General features: G+C 39.6%; 1 protein-coding gene across 5 annotated transcripts in view; it reads right to left on the reverse strand.

The window, feature by feature from the left end:
• The window catches only part of LOC146572859 (myosin-10-like), a 67,951-nt gene that overhangs the window by 35,451 nt on the left and 14,954 nt on the right, over nucleotides 1-17,546 (reverse strand). For 2 of the 5 annotated variants that reach the window (XM_085277302.1, XM_085277297.1), the window contains exons 4-8: nucleotides 6,307-6,334; nucleotides 3,268-3,370; nucleotides 2,485-2,514; nucleotides 2,273-2,287; nucleotides 886-903 (exon numbers count right to left, since the gene is read on the reverse strand). In XM_085277302.1, the coding sequence (XP_085133428.1) occupies nucleotides 886-903; nucleotides 2,273-2,287; nucleotides 2,485-2,514; nucleotides 3,268-3,370; nucleotides 6,307-6,334 (194 nt within the window). The remainder of the gene's footprint in view (nucleotides 1-885; nucleotides 904-2,272; nucleotides 2,288-2,484; nucleotides 2,515-3,267; nucleotides 3,371-6,306; nucleotides 6,335-17,546) is intronic. The other 3 variants (XM_085277298.1, XM_085277299.1, XM_085277300.1) reach the window with 3 other exon arrangements.

The following is a 17,546-nucleotide window of genomic DNA, read 5'->3' on the forward strand; positions in this document are numbered from 1 at the left end:
AGCGTGTGGTGCAACTTGGTAGTTAAAATTGTTCACTGGCAGCCTTTACATCTGTGTGGTCTGCACACACAAACAAAGTGCAGATTACAAACATCAGTGGGGGTCCAGCAGCAGCATTATGAGCTGACCCACATTCCTGTTGTAAAGTGAGCACATGTGATATCTGACAGCCAACGGAGCTGGCTCCTCCACTTTAAATGACCATTTACTGCATAATTTTGATAAAATGAGTCACCCATAATCAGCCAGCACTCAAAAAATAAGAGATCTTTTTTAAAAATAAAAAAAGTTCACTGTGTGTGCTTTGGCTCAGTACTTTGGAGATTTAGTGGACTCAGAAAGGATCAGTCGCAACTGTCCCAGTAAATCTTCTGGGGCAGAGGCCAGTTGTGGCTATGTTTCCACAGCTCAGCATCTGCTTTGGAGGTCACAGGGCCAGACAAATATTGCAAGTTCCTGTTCTCACCAACAACGAGAACACCGTACATGTGGGGAACTTATTTGGACCAGATTCTTAGGCTGAAAAGAGGTCAGAAGAGGTTCTGTGCTAGCCGCTAGTTCAGTGATAAGACGAGATGACTTGAAAGCCAGTGAACCACTTCAAATGTCCTCACAGTGTCAGCACTGTAAATGTTGCATGTGTGTTACAATAAGCAGAAGCTGCTAAATTAGTAAGAACAAAACAGTTGAGCTCATGCAATGCGAAGGTTAAAAGTATCCAAATATAGCAGCTCAGTGAAGGTTTAATGGAAAGCATCTACTGCACAGCCTCAGGGAATATTTAGTTAGTAGTGGGTTTATCTAGCCAGTGGAAACAGAGTGGGAAAAGCACCCCTTTTATTTTGTAAGTGAGGTAAAATAGGTGAGAAACTACATACTACTCACATAAAACAGGGGTCCACTCTGTAGGATATGGGGAAATTCAGTAGTTATATTAATGATATTTATTTAAAAAAAAAATAACACATTTTATTAATGTTATAGGCACATCTATGCACAACCTACTGCAGTCTATGGATGAAAGCTGCAGCACAGATCATGATAGCTTATCCTGGCTCTCGAGACCCAGAGTACTGCTGATGTTCAAAAGATTTAATTTAAGTAAATTTATGACCATCTGACCCCCTCAGAACCAGCTGATTACTGTATTATGATAGCAAGAAGCCATTCACAAATGTACCTTTATCCTAGGAGTAGTGTCTGAGTTTTAGCCAAGTATTATATTTAGTATATGATATTTATATGAATCCAGTGAGTCGTATTTAAAAGATTTTTAAAAAACGCACTGAAGGCTCCACAATTGCGAATGTTACATTTGACTATATTAGAAAATCGTTTTGACAACGAAGGAAGAAGACAAACTTGGTATCAAAATGTAGATAAAAAAGGAGGCTCGTGTTTATAAGTTATAACCTGTTTATAACATATTCTGAAAGTTTACCCAAAATGCACTTAATGATCTTCTCTACACTGAATATAAGAAAAGCAAATAAAAGAACCAGAGCTCGTTTCTGTCGCTCCATGTCAAAGATATTAAACTGGTGCAGATTTGGCTGTAGATGAAATCGTGCTGAACAAAACAAAAACACTTAAGCTTTCGACTGTCCCACTTGGTGTGGTGGTAAAATTGATGTGGGTTCAGTTTAATTTACCTTAACTATGTTTTTTGTTCTTTTATTAGCCCTGAAAACGTCATCTCCTTTACCCATAAATTTAGGAGAGCTAAAAAGTGCTGGGATAAATACACAATACACACACAGCACACAATAACTAAGTAAATCAGCTGATTCTGAGCGGCTCAGATGAGAACATTTTTCCTGGTTAATTTTACATGGAATGACGCAGCTGTGACCTGAACGTCTGGTATTTTGGAACAAAGTCACAAAAGACACGAGGACATGAACAATCTGCAGGCTGTCTGGGTCATGATGACCAGGTCAGAGAATCAAGTAATTTTGGTAAATGTGCTAATCATAAGCTCTTATGGTGACATCCTTTAAAAATGAGGAAGGTCTCCAGCTCTTTCTTAAAAAAGCAGACACAGACATATATTTTTTAACTATGTAAACATATGAATACAACTGAAATACAATGTTTAAATATGACAAGATGACATTCAAGGCTTATTATTTGGCTACAACAACAAATAAACACCACATACACGTGACAATGTTTCAACCAGTGTCAATCACAGTAAAACAAAGCACAAAAAAAACAAACAAACACATTTAAAGAAGTCTGAATGATCATGCCACTTTTAAAGTTTACTTACAACTGCATTTTGTGCCTGACAGAGAGAGACAAAATATCTGCTAAATAAGATATCTTCAGTGTTAACACCAGGCAGCTTACATAAGTGTGAAAAGTAAAAATCGCTGACACCATTGGATGAACTCAGATATTTTATTCGATTAGTGAATACTGTCTTAAAGGTTAGTGTGGCATGCATGTGAACATGGAGTGTAAGAAAGCATAAAAACTTGCCTGTAGTTTCACTGGTTTGGGTGATTCTGGCTGTTTGTTACAGATAAACAAATGTAAACTGTTAGACTGTGTGCACAAAAGCTTTACAATCACAAGCACCTCAACAACAACCCCACTTTTTAAAAAACATCTTTACCTCAATCACAGCATTTTTCTAGCACTGTATTAGTAGGATAGCAGTGGAATGACCCCTCCCTCCCCCTTGTAGGTTAATTTAAAAAAAAAAATCCACTTTATGAGCAGAATCTAAAAAAGGGGTTTCAAACATGCACCAATGTGATCCATTCGGCACACTAGATAGCTTTATATGAAAACTGCACTAAAGGACTTTTGCTGCGATTCCAGGAGAAAAAATGTGTCAAAACCTAAAAGCATTTCTGGATCTTAATAAGTTGCTTGAACCAAAAAAGTTGCAAAAAAGTTGCAAAACTACATGTGAAATTTTTGCACCTTCCAACTGCCATCTGTATAATCTTCAGTGGTTAACAAATTACTGATGTAAGGTTTATGCCACAGCTTCTCTAAATGAACACTACTGGTAACAACCAAAATCATCTGTTATGTTAATCCACCTGTTTGTGCAAGCTCTCAGAGAGGTCTAGTGTGCTGGCTCAAATTTGGGTGTAAAAATGTGAACTCAGTTTGTCATTTGCCCAATAAAAAAGAGAATAACTTTTTGAGATGAGTTTGATACCCCTGATTTAAAGTTGTATTTCATTTAATTAAGGACTAAAAAGAAGCATGAGAAGAATTACAAAATTGGTGAGACTTGTTAATACTCACGGGAATGTTGTGATCTTTTCTTCCTTTGTGCGAGGAGGCAACATGTGCCAGGTACTGAATGACCTTTTTTGTGTTTTCTGTCTTACCGGCTCCCGACTCACCTCTGCAAAGCAAAGCAACAAGACGATACAAATAAAAGAGTAACCAGAAAAACGAAAACTGTCACGGTGCGGTCATTTGATGATTATAAAAGACAAAAGGCAACCAAATGTTTGCTTTGTGAGGACAAACAAAGCAAGACAGCTGAACTCTGGCTTGCTTTGTCTGCTTCTTCTTTTAAATAACTGTTAGATGTACTTTTGCATTGTAGGCTTTCTTATAGATCTTTTGCTACCTAAAATCGGGTCAAGGCCACATGCTTTCTTTCTTTTTAAATAACTTAAAATACATATTTTACTTGCATAGGGTTAGCGTTAGGGTTAGGGGCACTTATCAGGGTCACTGAAGATTTAGACCTCAGAGGGTTAATACTTAGTCTACCATGAACTCTCCATGAACTCACTGAAATGTAAATTGACATGGGAATTGTTAATATTGTTGTATTTAAGGGTCAGTGGATCTGGACAAGGCATTTGACCACATTCCTCAGGGTGTCTGTGTGGCGCGCTTCGGTATCATGTTTCAGGCCCTCAAACCATTCGGTCCCTTCTGCAATCATAGCGAGAGCTTGGTTCACATTACCAGCGATATATCTGACTTGTTGGGTTGGGTGCTGGACTCCGCTAGAGCTGCTACAGATTCTGTTTGTATTTTCATAACATCATCTGCTTTTTGCACATAATTGGAGCAGCAACAGTTTGGGTTAGCAACAGCAGTGATGCCAAAGCCGACCTGAGTGTTAATGCGAAGATGCCATTTTACTGTTTAATCTATGTGCACGGCCTTATCTATACCCAGGAGCTCTAGGTAATCACCAAAAGAATAAGAAATGAGCTTCCTGTCTGGGCTCTGTCTTAGAGATTGGGTGAGGAACTCGGTCAGTTGGGAGGGGATAAGAGTGCTCCACATCAAAAGGAGCCATTTGAGGTGGTTCAAGTATTTGATTAAGATGCCTTCTGGGTGCCTCCTAGGTGAGGTGTGTCAGGCATGTCTAACTGGGAGGAGAGACACACCAGAGGAACTGGAGGAGGTGGCTGGGGGAGGGAGGACTGGGCATCTCTCCTGCTCTCACAATCCAGATAAGAAGCAGAAAATAGATGATTGCTCAATACTTTTAGAATTTATGCTAACAGTTTGAAATTTTGGTTTCTATTCTTTTTTTTTAAAAATTGTTTTAATTAGTTTTGTCTGGATATTGTGTGTTTGTAAAACTTTTGATAAGCGCTACAAAAATAAAAATTGTGCACTTTAGACCGTTTTGTGCACAGCTGAGTGTTCGTGGTTAATAGGTTAGACAAGAACTCTTTTTCACTACAACAGCACAAATATAATCTCGGACTAAACTAAACACTGCTACATAAGTACTCCTGTTTATCTTTAAACTATATTTTTAAGCATCAGTCCACTTCAGCAGCTGTGGTTGCTGGCAGGCCTTTCACTGCTCTATCACACAGCTACCATGGAACGAGGGGAAAAAAAGAAAGAAAAAAAGCTGCTGCAAAAACTTTGGGGAGCAGTTTAGATTTAGAGCATACCTGAGGTTTTACAGTAAGTGCAAATCTGCAAAAACCAAGTATGCACAAAACTATAGTTTTCCTTTCAGACATGGCGAGCGCGATGTGGCTGGGAGATGGGGAGAGAGCAGTGGGTAAGTCTTGTCAGTCTTGTTAGGTACTGTGAACAGACAGTAATCGTGGGGAGATTGCGTCAGTGTGCTTGTTGTTGGCCTTGGACCGCTGGGTGTGATATTTCTCAGCTCCTCCACAATAAAAACCCCCACTGCTGACCTAACAGTAGCTTATGAGATTTTCATGTTTTTTATTATGCATACAAGTGTCAAAACCTTTACCACTGTCCACAATTTGCGGCACATTTTAATGTCTGTCTCCAAGCAAACTCCAAAAAATAAAAATCATTGTTGAATTGCACAAATATACAAAATGCCTTTCATTAAAACTTGAGGTAGATCAACTGTCTTTGACTTCATTGAGGGGAGTCAGTTAGATGGATGATTATTTTCAGGAATGTGCTGATATAACACCGACTATATCGTTGTTTCAGGTTATTCTTTGGCAGCAGACGGTTGCCCTCCATAATCCCAGTACAGCCAGATGTTTCCTTCTGTTAAGAGGAAGCTTTTTTCTCCACACTGTTGCCCGTTTATAGTCTGTGGATCACACAGTTATTCCCTGCATTACTTTCGATTCTTTATCTTATAAAGTAAAGAGCAAAAGTAAAATTATTGTACATAAAAAATGAACTGATTGACAGGGTGGCAACTTCAGACTTGGCTTATCTTTTATAGAATTGCTCTCTTCACTAACACAAAATGTAGAAAATAGTACGTTGCGCAGCAGCTGAATGAACAATTATGACACCAAACCATGCGAGGTGTGTAATTTGTTGATACTGTATTGGAATTAAGGTTGCAGAGAGCCTTTGTAAATTACAGTTCTTTTAGTTCAGTTCAGTTTTGTAAACCCTTGTTGCGTGGCTTATATCTTGATACCTTCTCTGGCATTTTCTTTGGCTTCATTCCTGTCATCAGCAGGCACTTGTCAGTGAAATGACGCCAGAGGACTGTGAAGCAGAAATGTCAGGCATTTCTCAGACCCACACTTCTTTTAAAGCAAGCTTCTCAGTGACACTGAGCAGGCTATTGCTTCTTGTGAGAAACGTAAAAAGTGTCCAGACCCTGAAGCAACTCACTCACTTTTACTGCCCTTTTCAACTCATGTAATTGCAAGTAAATGCATTATTGTCCGTTTCATTTAATTCAGGCAAAAGAAGCAACAGAGAAATACACTGCAAGACAGTTTCCATGTCTCCTAATGGAAAGGAGACATTAATTTAGTCCAGGTGGTTCAGTTTGCCTTGCAGAAGAATGTGTCGTGTTGAAATAAGACCAGCCAAATGGTCTTAAATGGTCTGTTTACTCACGTGCAGAGAATGGACTGGTCCTCTCGATCTGTGGAGACAAAGGGGGAAAAAGGGGGACATGACACATAAATGAATGCTAGGTAAAATATTATGAAAATATCATGAAATCATTTATTGCATAGTATTTATTATTATTATCATTAAATATACAATATATTTCACTCTGAGACAGACATGAGTTTCCAAAATTCAAAGTCCTCACAAACTGTCTGTTGACCACATTTAAACAATAAAAATAGATGAATGTGAAATTTTAGGGAGTTGGAAGCAGACTACCTACCAGGTGAACCCAACAGCAAACTTGTAACTGCGTTATTTTATAAAACTGTGCCAGCTGAAAATCATAAAAATCACAAGTCTAACACAAGAGCTGAAACTGACATTTCAACCCGGCAACCCTCACTGAGTTTAAATGTCTCCTTTTCAACTGTGTCCCAGTAACCACAGGTTATAAAGACGTTCAGACAAACCATATTATAATGAAATAGTGTATATGGTTAGAAAAACTACTTGTCATATTTATACTCAAATCTCAATTAAGGTGCTATTTATGAGCAAAGTGACCAGAAAAAGCAGGGCCTGTTGGGACTGACTGCATAAAGCCCCATTACACAAAGTCAGACCGATGCAGCTCATTTCTAATCTACACCAATAAGATCACTGACATTTTGCAGATGAATGTGCTTCGTGGCTAAACTTGCAGCTGGATTTGAATCACATTAAGAAAACCTGAAAAGTCCAAACCTAAGCTTCAATTAATGTGCTTGCATTAATTTGCATGGTGCTGAGGTCAGTCTGTACTTTGCGGTCGTGTGGCAGTAAAATAAAATGACACCTTCGGGGTTGTGCGAGTTTATAGCGTCTCATGAGCTCTGAGTGAGACAGCTTCAGGCAAAAGAAGAGAAATTAATGATGATAATGATGTCATGGGAAAATACTACTTTGTCCTCCCATCAGTGCCTCCTTAGGGAAACAGTCTCCTCTCCAGTTACACTGTTGTCTGATTAGCTTAAAGTCCAAGGCTTAGATTTGAGTCACTAGACTCAGACATGGTGTGTTGTTTCTGCATAACTTAAACTAAAACCCAGAAAATCTGCGTCACTGACATCACAATCACCAAAGGTTGTTATGCAAAAATGAAGAAAATAGCAGGATAAAGATTATTTATTAACCTTGGCAAACAGATGTATTATATTGGAACAAATTTAATTTGACAAACACTATCTCTAATTTTAATTTACAATTAAAAATTTGATTTCGAAATTCTGGTTTAGCTCCCTGAGGCAAGCAGATGACCCATATGTCATAAGGCTAATGCTGGGGCCAGCACCAAGGCCATTACTGTCTTCCCTTGGTCTTTCTCCTAGCACCTGGTAGTGCTTAATGTGTTATTATATTTGAAATGCACCTACGAACTGTTTGCCATTGCCAATAACTGCACCAGATAATGCTCACACATCATAACTCTAACATAACTATCCAGTCATTTGGGCTTTCGGAGCACTCTTTGAATATTTTTGCTTGGAATGCTTATCCCAACAAAATGAGACTAATCCAAGTTATGTAACAAGAGAATAATCCAGAAGTTTTAATGATGTAATCACAACATGGTACCAAACTATAAGGCCACAAACTACATCTCACCTTATTAAACATGCGCAGAAAAAACATTATCAGCTGATTGGTTTGAAAGTTTGAAGAAGACTGTTCTATCTTCTTTCATTCTCACTAAGGTACGTTCTTCTATCTCTTGATGAGCAATAACTTGTTCATTAAAGGGTCCAATCTCCGAGGTCGTTAATTCTGTGACTGAAGTGCAAAGTCTGCACGTTTGTTAAATGAAGGACTTAACACTGACTGATGATTGGCAGCTGATCCATTAGGAGATTGAGCTGGGTGAAGAAAGCCATCAATAACTCAGGGAAAGACTAATCTTTTTTTTAGTTAAACCACAGCTAACTGAATGAACTGGCCCTGGCTTATCCGAAGAAAGGTTTTCTCTGAAATAATTCAGCAGCATAATGTGACTGCTCTAAGCACATTGCAGGAAAACACAATATTAAAGTATAATTTCTCGTACATGAATACACTGAATACTAAAACCAATACCAATGTTTGGAAAAATCCAACACTGCAAAAGAGAAATGTGACGTCAATCATAACCTTTTGTTCTTTTTGTAGCACTTTCATAAGGACAGGAGTTGCTGCTAAGAGAAACAATTTACACCCCTTAAAAAGCAAAAGACAAATTAGAAGTTTTTTCCTTTGTCCTTCTTTTCCAACTGTTGAAGAAATTTGACGTGCCATCTGGAAATCTTTATGCATACTTTAGAGATGCCTGTGGATATCGACCTAGTCACAGACAAGTGTCTACAGCTTGTCCATTGTGTACATAGGCCAGCAAGACCGCTCACGCAAGTAGAAATTGTGCAATCAACCAAAACCACACCCTACCACAAAGCACATCAGCAGTAATGACTTTAAAATGGAAACTACATGCACTAAGAATAATTTACACCATAGATCCCACTCTCTAAATTTGTTATTTTAGCAACACTGTCTGTGAAACTAGATGAAAACACTGATTCGTGTTACTTTTTGACATTTTTTAAATGTACTATCCATGCTCCAACAAAGCATTTAGAAATTTTAAAGATAGACTGTTCACTTTAATTCTTTGCCTCCTAATGACTTTTAGTGGACATCCGTGTACAGGACAGCAGTCATATGTTACAGTCCTCCCACCCACACTCCCCTTGTGGGTGGAAACAAATGCTTTGTGATGGCAAAAAACCGAGATGTGTTGCTCTCATATATACATGAGGGCAACAACAATGAGCACATTTTTTACTTAACAGTCCACTATGATGGCCTAATTTATTAACACATGGTTCATATGATGGCTCTCTGCTCTTTATTGCATATTTTGTACATAACCTTCGAGAATATTAACATAAATAAATAATGGTGGTAGCCAGTGTTAACCCTAGTCTCCTAGTAGATACATCTATGGTATCAATTTCAAAATCCTATGTTGCCTTGTTGTCAAGTTATCGCATTTACAAGATTTTCAGAAAACTTGACCTCTGACCTTGACCTTGTGTATCTGTCTTGTCCGAGATTACAAGACAGATACACGTATTATTATTATTTTGAAACTCCTACATCATTTTGTTCAAGGTTTGCCATTCAAAAAATGTTCAGAAAACTCGACGTCTGACCTTAAAGTCAAAGCCACCGACACTCAATCTTGTAAAAGATTTTTAATAGATGCACCTTTGGTATCAATTTTAAACTCGCTTTGTTCTTGACCTATCGTATTCACAAACTGGGTGTCCACGCTGCTTGCCCGCTTGGTGAGCTGACGATAACACCTCATCAGCCTTCCAGGGCTGGGGAGTTAATTATAAAAAAGGTGAAAAGTATACCCAAATCCAGGGACACAATTATGGAACTGTAGATGCTTTTCTTTGGCTTAAGACTTCTAGAACTCTAATTTACACTATCCATGAAAGTTAATATCCCGACTCGTTTTGTCCATGTTGTGTCCTGGGCTGAACTGTTGTGCCAGAGGTGAAGGTTTCCTAAAGTGCTGACTGCGTTCCTTTGGGGTACAATGGTGGAAGGTTATCTGACTGAGGACACAGCTGGATGGCTCATCAAGGACAACCTGGGTTTCCTGGCTTTGACCAGAAACTTCCTGCAGTAATAGACTCCAACAAGGATAACAGGCCATGTGCACATGGACTAAAGCTACACTGATCCTTTTGGATCTCTCATGTGTTCAAGTTAACTGCAATGATACAATCCCTCGTTAGTGCCTACCTTTATCACACATATCTCTTTACATTCACATCCCTATCTGACCTAGACACAAAGAGAACACCCCCAGAAAGCAGGGGTGTCTCCTTTATCAGACTGGCTGCAGACACAGAGGAAAGATATGATCCACCGTGAGGCTGCCTGCTTACATTCATTGAGTTAACAGCTGGGCTGTGATCTGCAAACCTTCTCAGACTGTGAACTGCTGATTACTGCCAGAGACATATGGAGAGCTGAAATACATCAAAAATGTAAGCAATCTAATTTTATAAATATAACAATGACATGGCGGTTAGCACTGTTGCCTTACAGCAAGAAGGCTTTGGGTTCAAATCCATCATCTGGCAGCAGATTTTCAGTGTGGAATTTGCAGCTGCCTGGGTTCTCTCCAGGTACTCTGGCTTCTCCCCACAGTCCAAAGAACATACAATTAGTGGGGTTAGGTTAATCAGAGGTGTAAATGGTGGTTTGTCTTTTTGTTTTAGCCCAACAACACACTACTGACCTGTCCATTGTGTTCCTTGCTTCTTGCTCTATGGCAACTAGTGGAGAATAAAGTATCTCTGGATCCTGTTTACAAGTGAAGGAAGAGTGGAGCATGAGGCTGACAGATGGATTTGTGCTGCATCTGCAGTCATGCAGACATTGTATCAGCATGTTGTGGTAAAAAAGAGTGTTGAGCATGAAAGCTCAATTTACTGGTCGAACCCTACTCTCACTTGTCCTGAGTAGTGACCAAACAATAAGACGATGGATACAAATAGAAGAAATTAGCTTCTTCCAAAGGGTGTCTAGGCTCTCCCTTAGTGACAGAATAAGTTCAATCATCCAGTAGGGAGTCAGATTAGACTCCCTACTTCTCCACATCAAAAGGCTCCACAGTTGAGTTGTTTCAGCCATGTCCTCCCATGAAGAGGCCCCAGGGCAGACCCAGCACAGCCTGGAGTGCTTACATCTCTCAGCTGCTTTGGGAAGGCCTCGGTATGGACTTGTGTCTGTTCAGATGAGACCTCCCCTACCAGCGGCTGTTATTTTGGTGACATTACTTATTGGTCATAAGAACTGTTTTGTGGGTTTCGCATGATTACTGATGCCCTTGCCAACTTCACATGACTCCATGCTGATGAAAGGCAGTGGAGATTTCCCGCAGGACATATAATATTATTAGCTTAAGTAAAGGAGTTTGAAAATAATTCTGAATGCTTGATTTAGAATTATGGAGGGGAAAATGATCAGATTACAAAAAAAGAAAAGCCAGAGTGTTTTCAATCCAAAGATTTTAAGATATTACGTAAGCACAATAAACTACACTGACGATGATACAATTAGACGCCTGAAAAGGTCAGCATTGATTCCGTTACAAACTGTTGACAGTGAAAAATCTGGCGATGTCTTGTAGCACTGACACAAAAACAGAAACTCCGCATGTGGCGTTTCACTCTGTAGTGAGAGATGGGAAGAACGGGAGGTGATCTTAGCTCCCGACAGTGAGCTCATTGTGATGCTGTGGCATGCTGGGCCTGGGCCAGCGACCATCACCGAGGACTAATGCCTGTATTTAGGAGCGGCAATAAACTCACTTCTGAGACCAGGGCTGCAAACGGAATCAAGCCATTACTGAAGTGTCACAGTGGGACAAAATCACAGTGGTATAAGGAGGGAAACCCATTAGCTGAATGGTCAAGGTAATAAAGGCAAACCTAAAAGCTGTCTCATTAGCAGGAGGAAGTGCATGCTTAATGTCTCTATACTGTCTGTGAAGAAAAAGGAAGCTATAATGTTATGATATATTAGGTTAACAGAGTAGATAAGTAGACATTATCTATCAGTAAAAACAAATTTCAGTAAATTAGCTCTGACTATCATGTACCTTATATCTTCAGTATAAGTAAATATTAAAAACCGAGGTTTAAACACATTAATTATACATTTGAGTTACCGAATTACAGGTTGTCATCACAGTGAAGCGCTACAGAAGATGGGTTGTGACTTGTGACTAGAAAGTTGAGCATGTGGTTTCAGTCACCTCTGTTCCTCATTCATCACATCCATTTATAAAACACCAAGATGTCGATGGCACAAACCCTCATCTCAAGGCTTCACTAACCAGTGGGTGACATCACAGTTTGTTCGGTCCGTCTTTTAGGCTGAACTCTTTAGACTCCAACCCAACTGTGAGTTACACAGGACTGGCTGAAGTCAATATCTCACTGTATTTCCTCGCTGCATTTAAGCAAAACAAAGCCTGAACCTCACTGTCAGATCACTTCTCATTATTTTAGGTTTAGGTATATTAGGTTACATGGCTATTTAACCGTTGTTTACACTTGTTTAAAAAAAAAAAAAAATACTGCTGGGGCAATCAACAACACTTATCTGTGGACCAATCACAGTCCATCTACATCATTCAAATGTTCTCCTATGCTGAGAGCTTTCTCCATAGTAGGCGTTAAAATGACCTTAAAAATCTGAGTTCTATGAACTACACTGCTCTCTAGTACCGGGTTGTACCTCAAATGGTTATTAGAACAATTAAAAGGCTCTGTCCAGTGCCCATGACGACCAGACGACAGACCTCAAGACCATCAGAAGGGTCAGGAAAATGCCACTCACAACTGGCTCAAACCGACACGGACCAGAAGAGAAGTCAAATATTACCTATCGAAAATGAAAGACTGTATTGGAACTTAACAGCCAGTGAATTCCTAACTTTGAAAAATTGCAGTCTATGAAGAATTGACACCGCAGGAAGAGTAACACCTGTAATAATAACATATGTGGTCTGACCTTACAACACCTCCATCCAACTGCTTCTGCTAAACGCACAGACCAGCAGGATGAAAATGGATAAAGCAGCCATCCTTTTAGGCACATTTCTGCCTCTCTAACCTTTTTTTCTACCACCACTCCAAATTCACCCAGCTCCTTGAAATGCAGTGTTTCTGTCATCATTTAATGCAGTGGTTTAGGTCTGTAATAATCAGTACCAGACAGAAAAACCTTTCCAAAACAATATGACGACTATATATTCACTATCACATATTTACTTTTCCAGTTAAACTCAGGTAGTTGGGTTGCATCCCGTGTGGAAACTATAGGATCTGCTTTTTGGATGATACTGACTTGGATGGCACCATGTGTTGGGATGAATCTGAGCTATAACTACAGAATAGACATCTGAATTATTGCTGATTCTGAAGAACACTGCAGCGTTTGGCATGGGAAGCTATTTCGTAACACAGAAGGGGCTTTTCATTGTTTATTAGTTCAATGCCTCTGAGCAGTTATAATTATGACGAGGCGCCAAAGGGACTTTTACAGACCGTTAAAAAGTTTGAGTCCTGCTTTCAGTGCCCTGCACCAAATGTTGTCTATCATCATGAGTACACCCTGTAAATATGAGGTAACCATTTACTACTGGTGAAAGGCACCAGGGTATCCCTTAGCACAGAGGTATCTGACAGTAATTTTTTTTAAACCCAAAACATCCAAGCAATCAATCATTTCAAACCATTTTAGGGCTATTATGGCAAAGGACTCTGTTGTGGGCAGAACTGGGGCTGATGGTTCAGCCAAGGACTTACGCATGGAAACAAATCGAATGAGTTTTTGAGAGTCTGGTTTCGTGGAGCATTTATGAAAAGGGAAGTTTGTAATGAAATCCGAAAGGAAGATTTACTGTGTTTGGGAAAAACTGACAAGAAGATTTAGATTTTTATTAAAAGTATTCGTACAAATTGAAGTAATGGAAATCATTCAGGTAGTCTGCACATCAGGTGCAAAATAAATCAGTGGAGACAGCTAGAGTGGCAGCCAAAGAGAAATAAAAGAAAGCAAAGAAAACAGCAAGAAATCAGTGAGAGTAAAAGGGAAAATAAGACATACTAAAGGATGGAAAAAAGGAGGGGAAAAAGCCAGTACAAATCAGTTCTCTTTTAACTCATTATACTAGATTCATAATAATAGTGGACAATTACGTAACTCACATTGCTGACAATGCCAAAAATGATATTGTACAGTGGACCTACAACTATGCAACAAAAGAGCAATAAGCTAGCAAAGTGCAATAAGTGATTTTCTAGTTTCTGCTGAAAAGGGTGAACAAGAACATTTAAGAGCAACCATCGACGGAACAGCAGTGATAGTTATAGATGCAGTTGTGAAAAAACCCTTTAGGATAAAACCTGAGTTAGATGTTTCAGTGCTCACAAACACATTTGCTTGTGCATTTTTAAATGGGATAAAAGTGCAATTTTTGTGATTTTAAAAAAGAGCATCTTTAGTAGATGTTTTGGACCACTGATTAAAAATAATGAGCAAATACTTCCCACTTGCTTTAAATGGACTGATATGTACAGAAAGGAGTTTAAGGTTGAAAGAATCCAGCATCAAGCCTCAGATCACAAAGTCACCAAAGCCATTACAGCTACAGATCTGATCAATGTCAGGTGGAACTACATTCATTTAGACTGTACGTTGCGGCACTATAAACTTTACTGAGCTGGTTTTATCACACATTTTTGACATTGTGGTTTATAATAAGCACTTCTTACTATAAACTTCTGATTTTCTTTATAAAACTGACCTGTGTTAAAGAGTAACAAAGAGCTGCGCTTTGGGAAAAACCTCAATAAGCCAAGATGGATCTAGCTAGAGCTGACCTAATGCCCTGATTAAACACCAGGGAGGGACTGAAGAACGGGGTCTTTCTTCATTTCCACTGAAACAAAGACCTCCTGTTTCGTAACCCCACCTGGGACACTTAGAGTGGTGTTGTTGCATGGAGACTGTTGAAATGTAAGACAGCTTTTTCTTTCTTTAATGTGTTTTTTTCCAATATTTCCTCACAACACATTTATACATAAATAAATAATAAAATTAGCTTCACGAACATCAGTGAGTCAACATCACCGGTTCAGATAGAGGGGGAGGAGGTGGAGGTGGTCAACAAGTACAAGTACCTCGGGCTGTGGGTGGACAATAAACTGGACTGGTCATGCAACACAGAGCACCGGTATAAAAAAGCCCAAAGCCGACTGTACTTCCTCAGGAGGCTGAGGTCTTTTAACATCTGCAGGAAGCTCCTGAGGATGTTTTACCAGTCAGTGGTTGCTGGAGTACTTTTCTATGCTGTGGTGTGCTGGGGGAGCAGCACAGCAAAGAAGGACTCATCCAGGCTGGAGAAACTGATCAGGAGGGCTAGCTCTGTGGTCGGCATGAAGCTGGACACTCTGGTGACAGTGGCAGAGAAAAGGACATTAAAGAAACTGATGGACATTATGGACAATGCCAGACATCCTCTGCACACGGCCATAAACAACCAGAAGAGTCTGTTCAGTGACAGGTTGCGTCTCCCAAAGACAAGAACTAACAGACTTAAAAACTCCTTTGTCCCACACGCCATCAGACTGTTTAACTCCTCCCTGGAGGGGAGAGGGAGGGGAAACAGGAGGACAAAGGAGGGGGGAACAACTAAGCTGTAGTGCCTCTTCACCTCACTGTGCAATACCTTTTGTGCAATACTTTTGTAAATAGTCAACAGTGCAATAGACTCAATACTTGAAATGTGCAATTCACTTGTATTTTTATTTTTATTCCTATTTATTCTATTTATCCCCTTCGTATATTTTATTTATATTGTCTCTGTATTTATATATATATATATATATATGTGTGTGTGTGTGTGTGTGTGTGTGTGTGTGTGTGTGTGTGTGTGTGTGTATTATATATATATATATATACCGTATTTCCCGGACTACAAAGCGCACCTGAATATTAGCCGCACAAGCTAAAATCAGGGGAAAATCCTGTTTTGTACATACATTAGCCGCACCTGACTAAAAGCCGCAGGTGTTTCAATGTTGACTTATCATATGTAAGAGAATATGCACAAAGGGAATTGTCAGGAAAGAGATGGCTGTTTGGAGACACACCCCTTTTATTAATATTTTGAAAAACAAGTTATGGGTACATATTTGCACATGTAGTACATAACAATAACCTACAGCACACCAGAAAATAGATTCGGCCTACCTTTTAGGCTCAGGTGCAGTGACACGGCTTTAACAAGAAGAAAAGTCAGTCATTCACCACCATCTTTCTCTTCTTCCTGCGCTCTAAAACCACCAAAGTCCTCTTCTCCAATGTCGGAAACGAACAGGCTCAGGATGGCTTCGTCATCCACTCTCCGCTTCTCTCCTTCGTTGTCACTTTCAAAACCAAAGAAATCCTCGTTGTCAGTGTCAGAGTCGAACACCCTCAGAAGGGCCGTGGCGGTGTCCTCCTCTCCATCATGCAGCAGTCCAGCCCTTCAAAATCCGTTGGTGATCGTGGATGTTTTCGCACTTTTCCACGCTGTCAGAATCCACCGGTGGAGTTGGGCATAACTTGCTTTTCGCAAGTTTATCGCCGCTCGTCATCCACGACTCCCGCTGAATGCGTAGCGCTACTTTGAAGTTTGTTTTTCGCGCTACTTCGTACGGCACTACGTTGCCTGGCGGACGGACATGTGACTAACATACCACTCTTGAACCCCGATCCTTCCGCCAGGCAACGTAGTGCCGTACAACAGCGGAACAAACAAAACAAATCGTCTTATGATATGACAAAAATCATGGACAATCCATAGAAAAGCCGCACCTGACTAAAAGCCGCAGGGTTCAAAGCTTGTGCAAAAAGTAGCGGCTTATAGCCCGACAATTACGGTATATAATATTCTGTAACTCTGTAACTTCTGTCGGTGCTGTGCTTTTTTGGAAATCGAATTTCCCAGAGGAACCCACCCGAGGGATTAATAAAGTTCTATCTAATCTATCTAATCTAATCAAGAGTGAAAAAGAGGACAGTTATGTAAAATATCTGGACCTGTAATCAATGACAGATGTGCAGTGAGTTTCAGAGGTCAGCTTGCACGCACCGACTTTGTTAGATAACACTTCATTTAAACTCCCATTTGAGCAATGACAGGCTTCAGACAACCGTGAGTCGTTAATGACACTAAGCTCTGCTCCAAAGGTCATAAATTACACCCAACAAATGATTTCTCACCTGTCTCTTGTTCTGCCACTGCAAAGCATAATTATTAAAAGTGAAAGGTTGGGTGTAAATCAGTGAAATTTCAATAAATCAATTTGACATAACAGAGGCTGGAAGTGACATCTAATACCAATTTGCTAATATATGTTTCTTGACACAGCTGTTTTCATATCTGCATAAAATAGCTTCAGTCATTTGAAACATTGTCAGCTCTTCTTCTGATTGTATTTCTAAAGACATTTTTGCCCACTGGTGGCATCTAGACCGACCACAGCACCTGACATTTTTATTCAAACAAATTACAGTTAAGTGGAGAAACTGGTTCCCTTTCACAGAATAGTTTCATTACTTATATCTATTTTTAAATCCAGACTTAATGTCTA

Source organism: Mchenga conophoros, linkage group LG6 (genome assembly GCF_057382185.1).
Source record: "Mchenga conophoros isolate Kocher_MC1m ecotype Shallow Benthic linkage group LG6, M_conophoros_male_GT1.1, whole genome shotgun sequence".
Classification (NCBI taxonomy): domain Eukaryota; kingdom Metazoa; phylum Chordata; class Actinopteri; order Cichliformes; family Cichlidae; genus Mchenga; species Mchenga conophoros.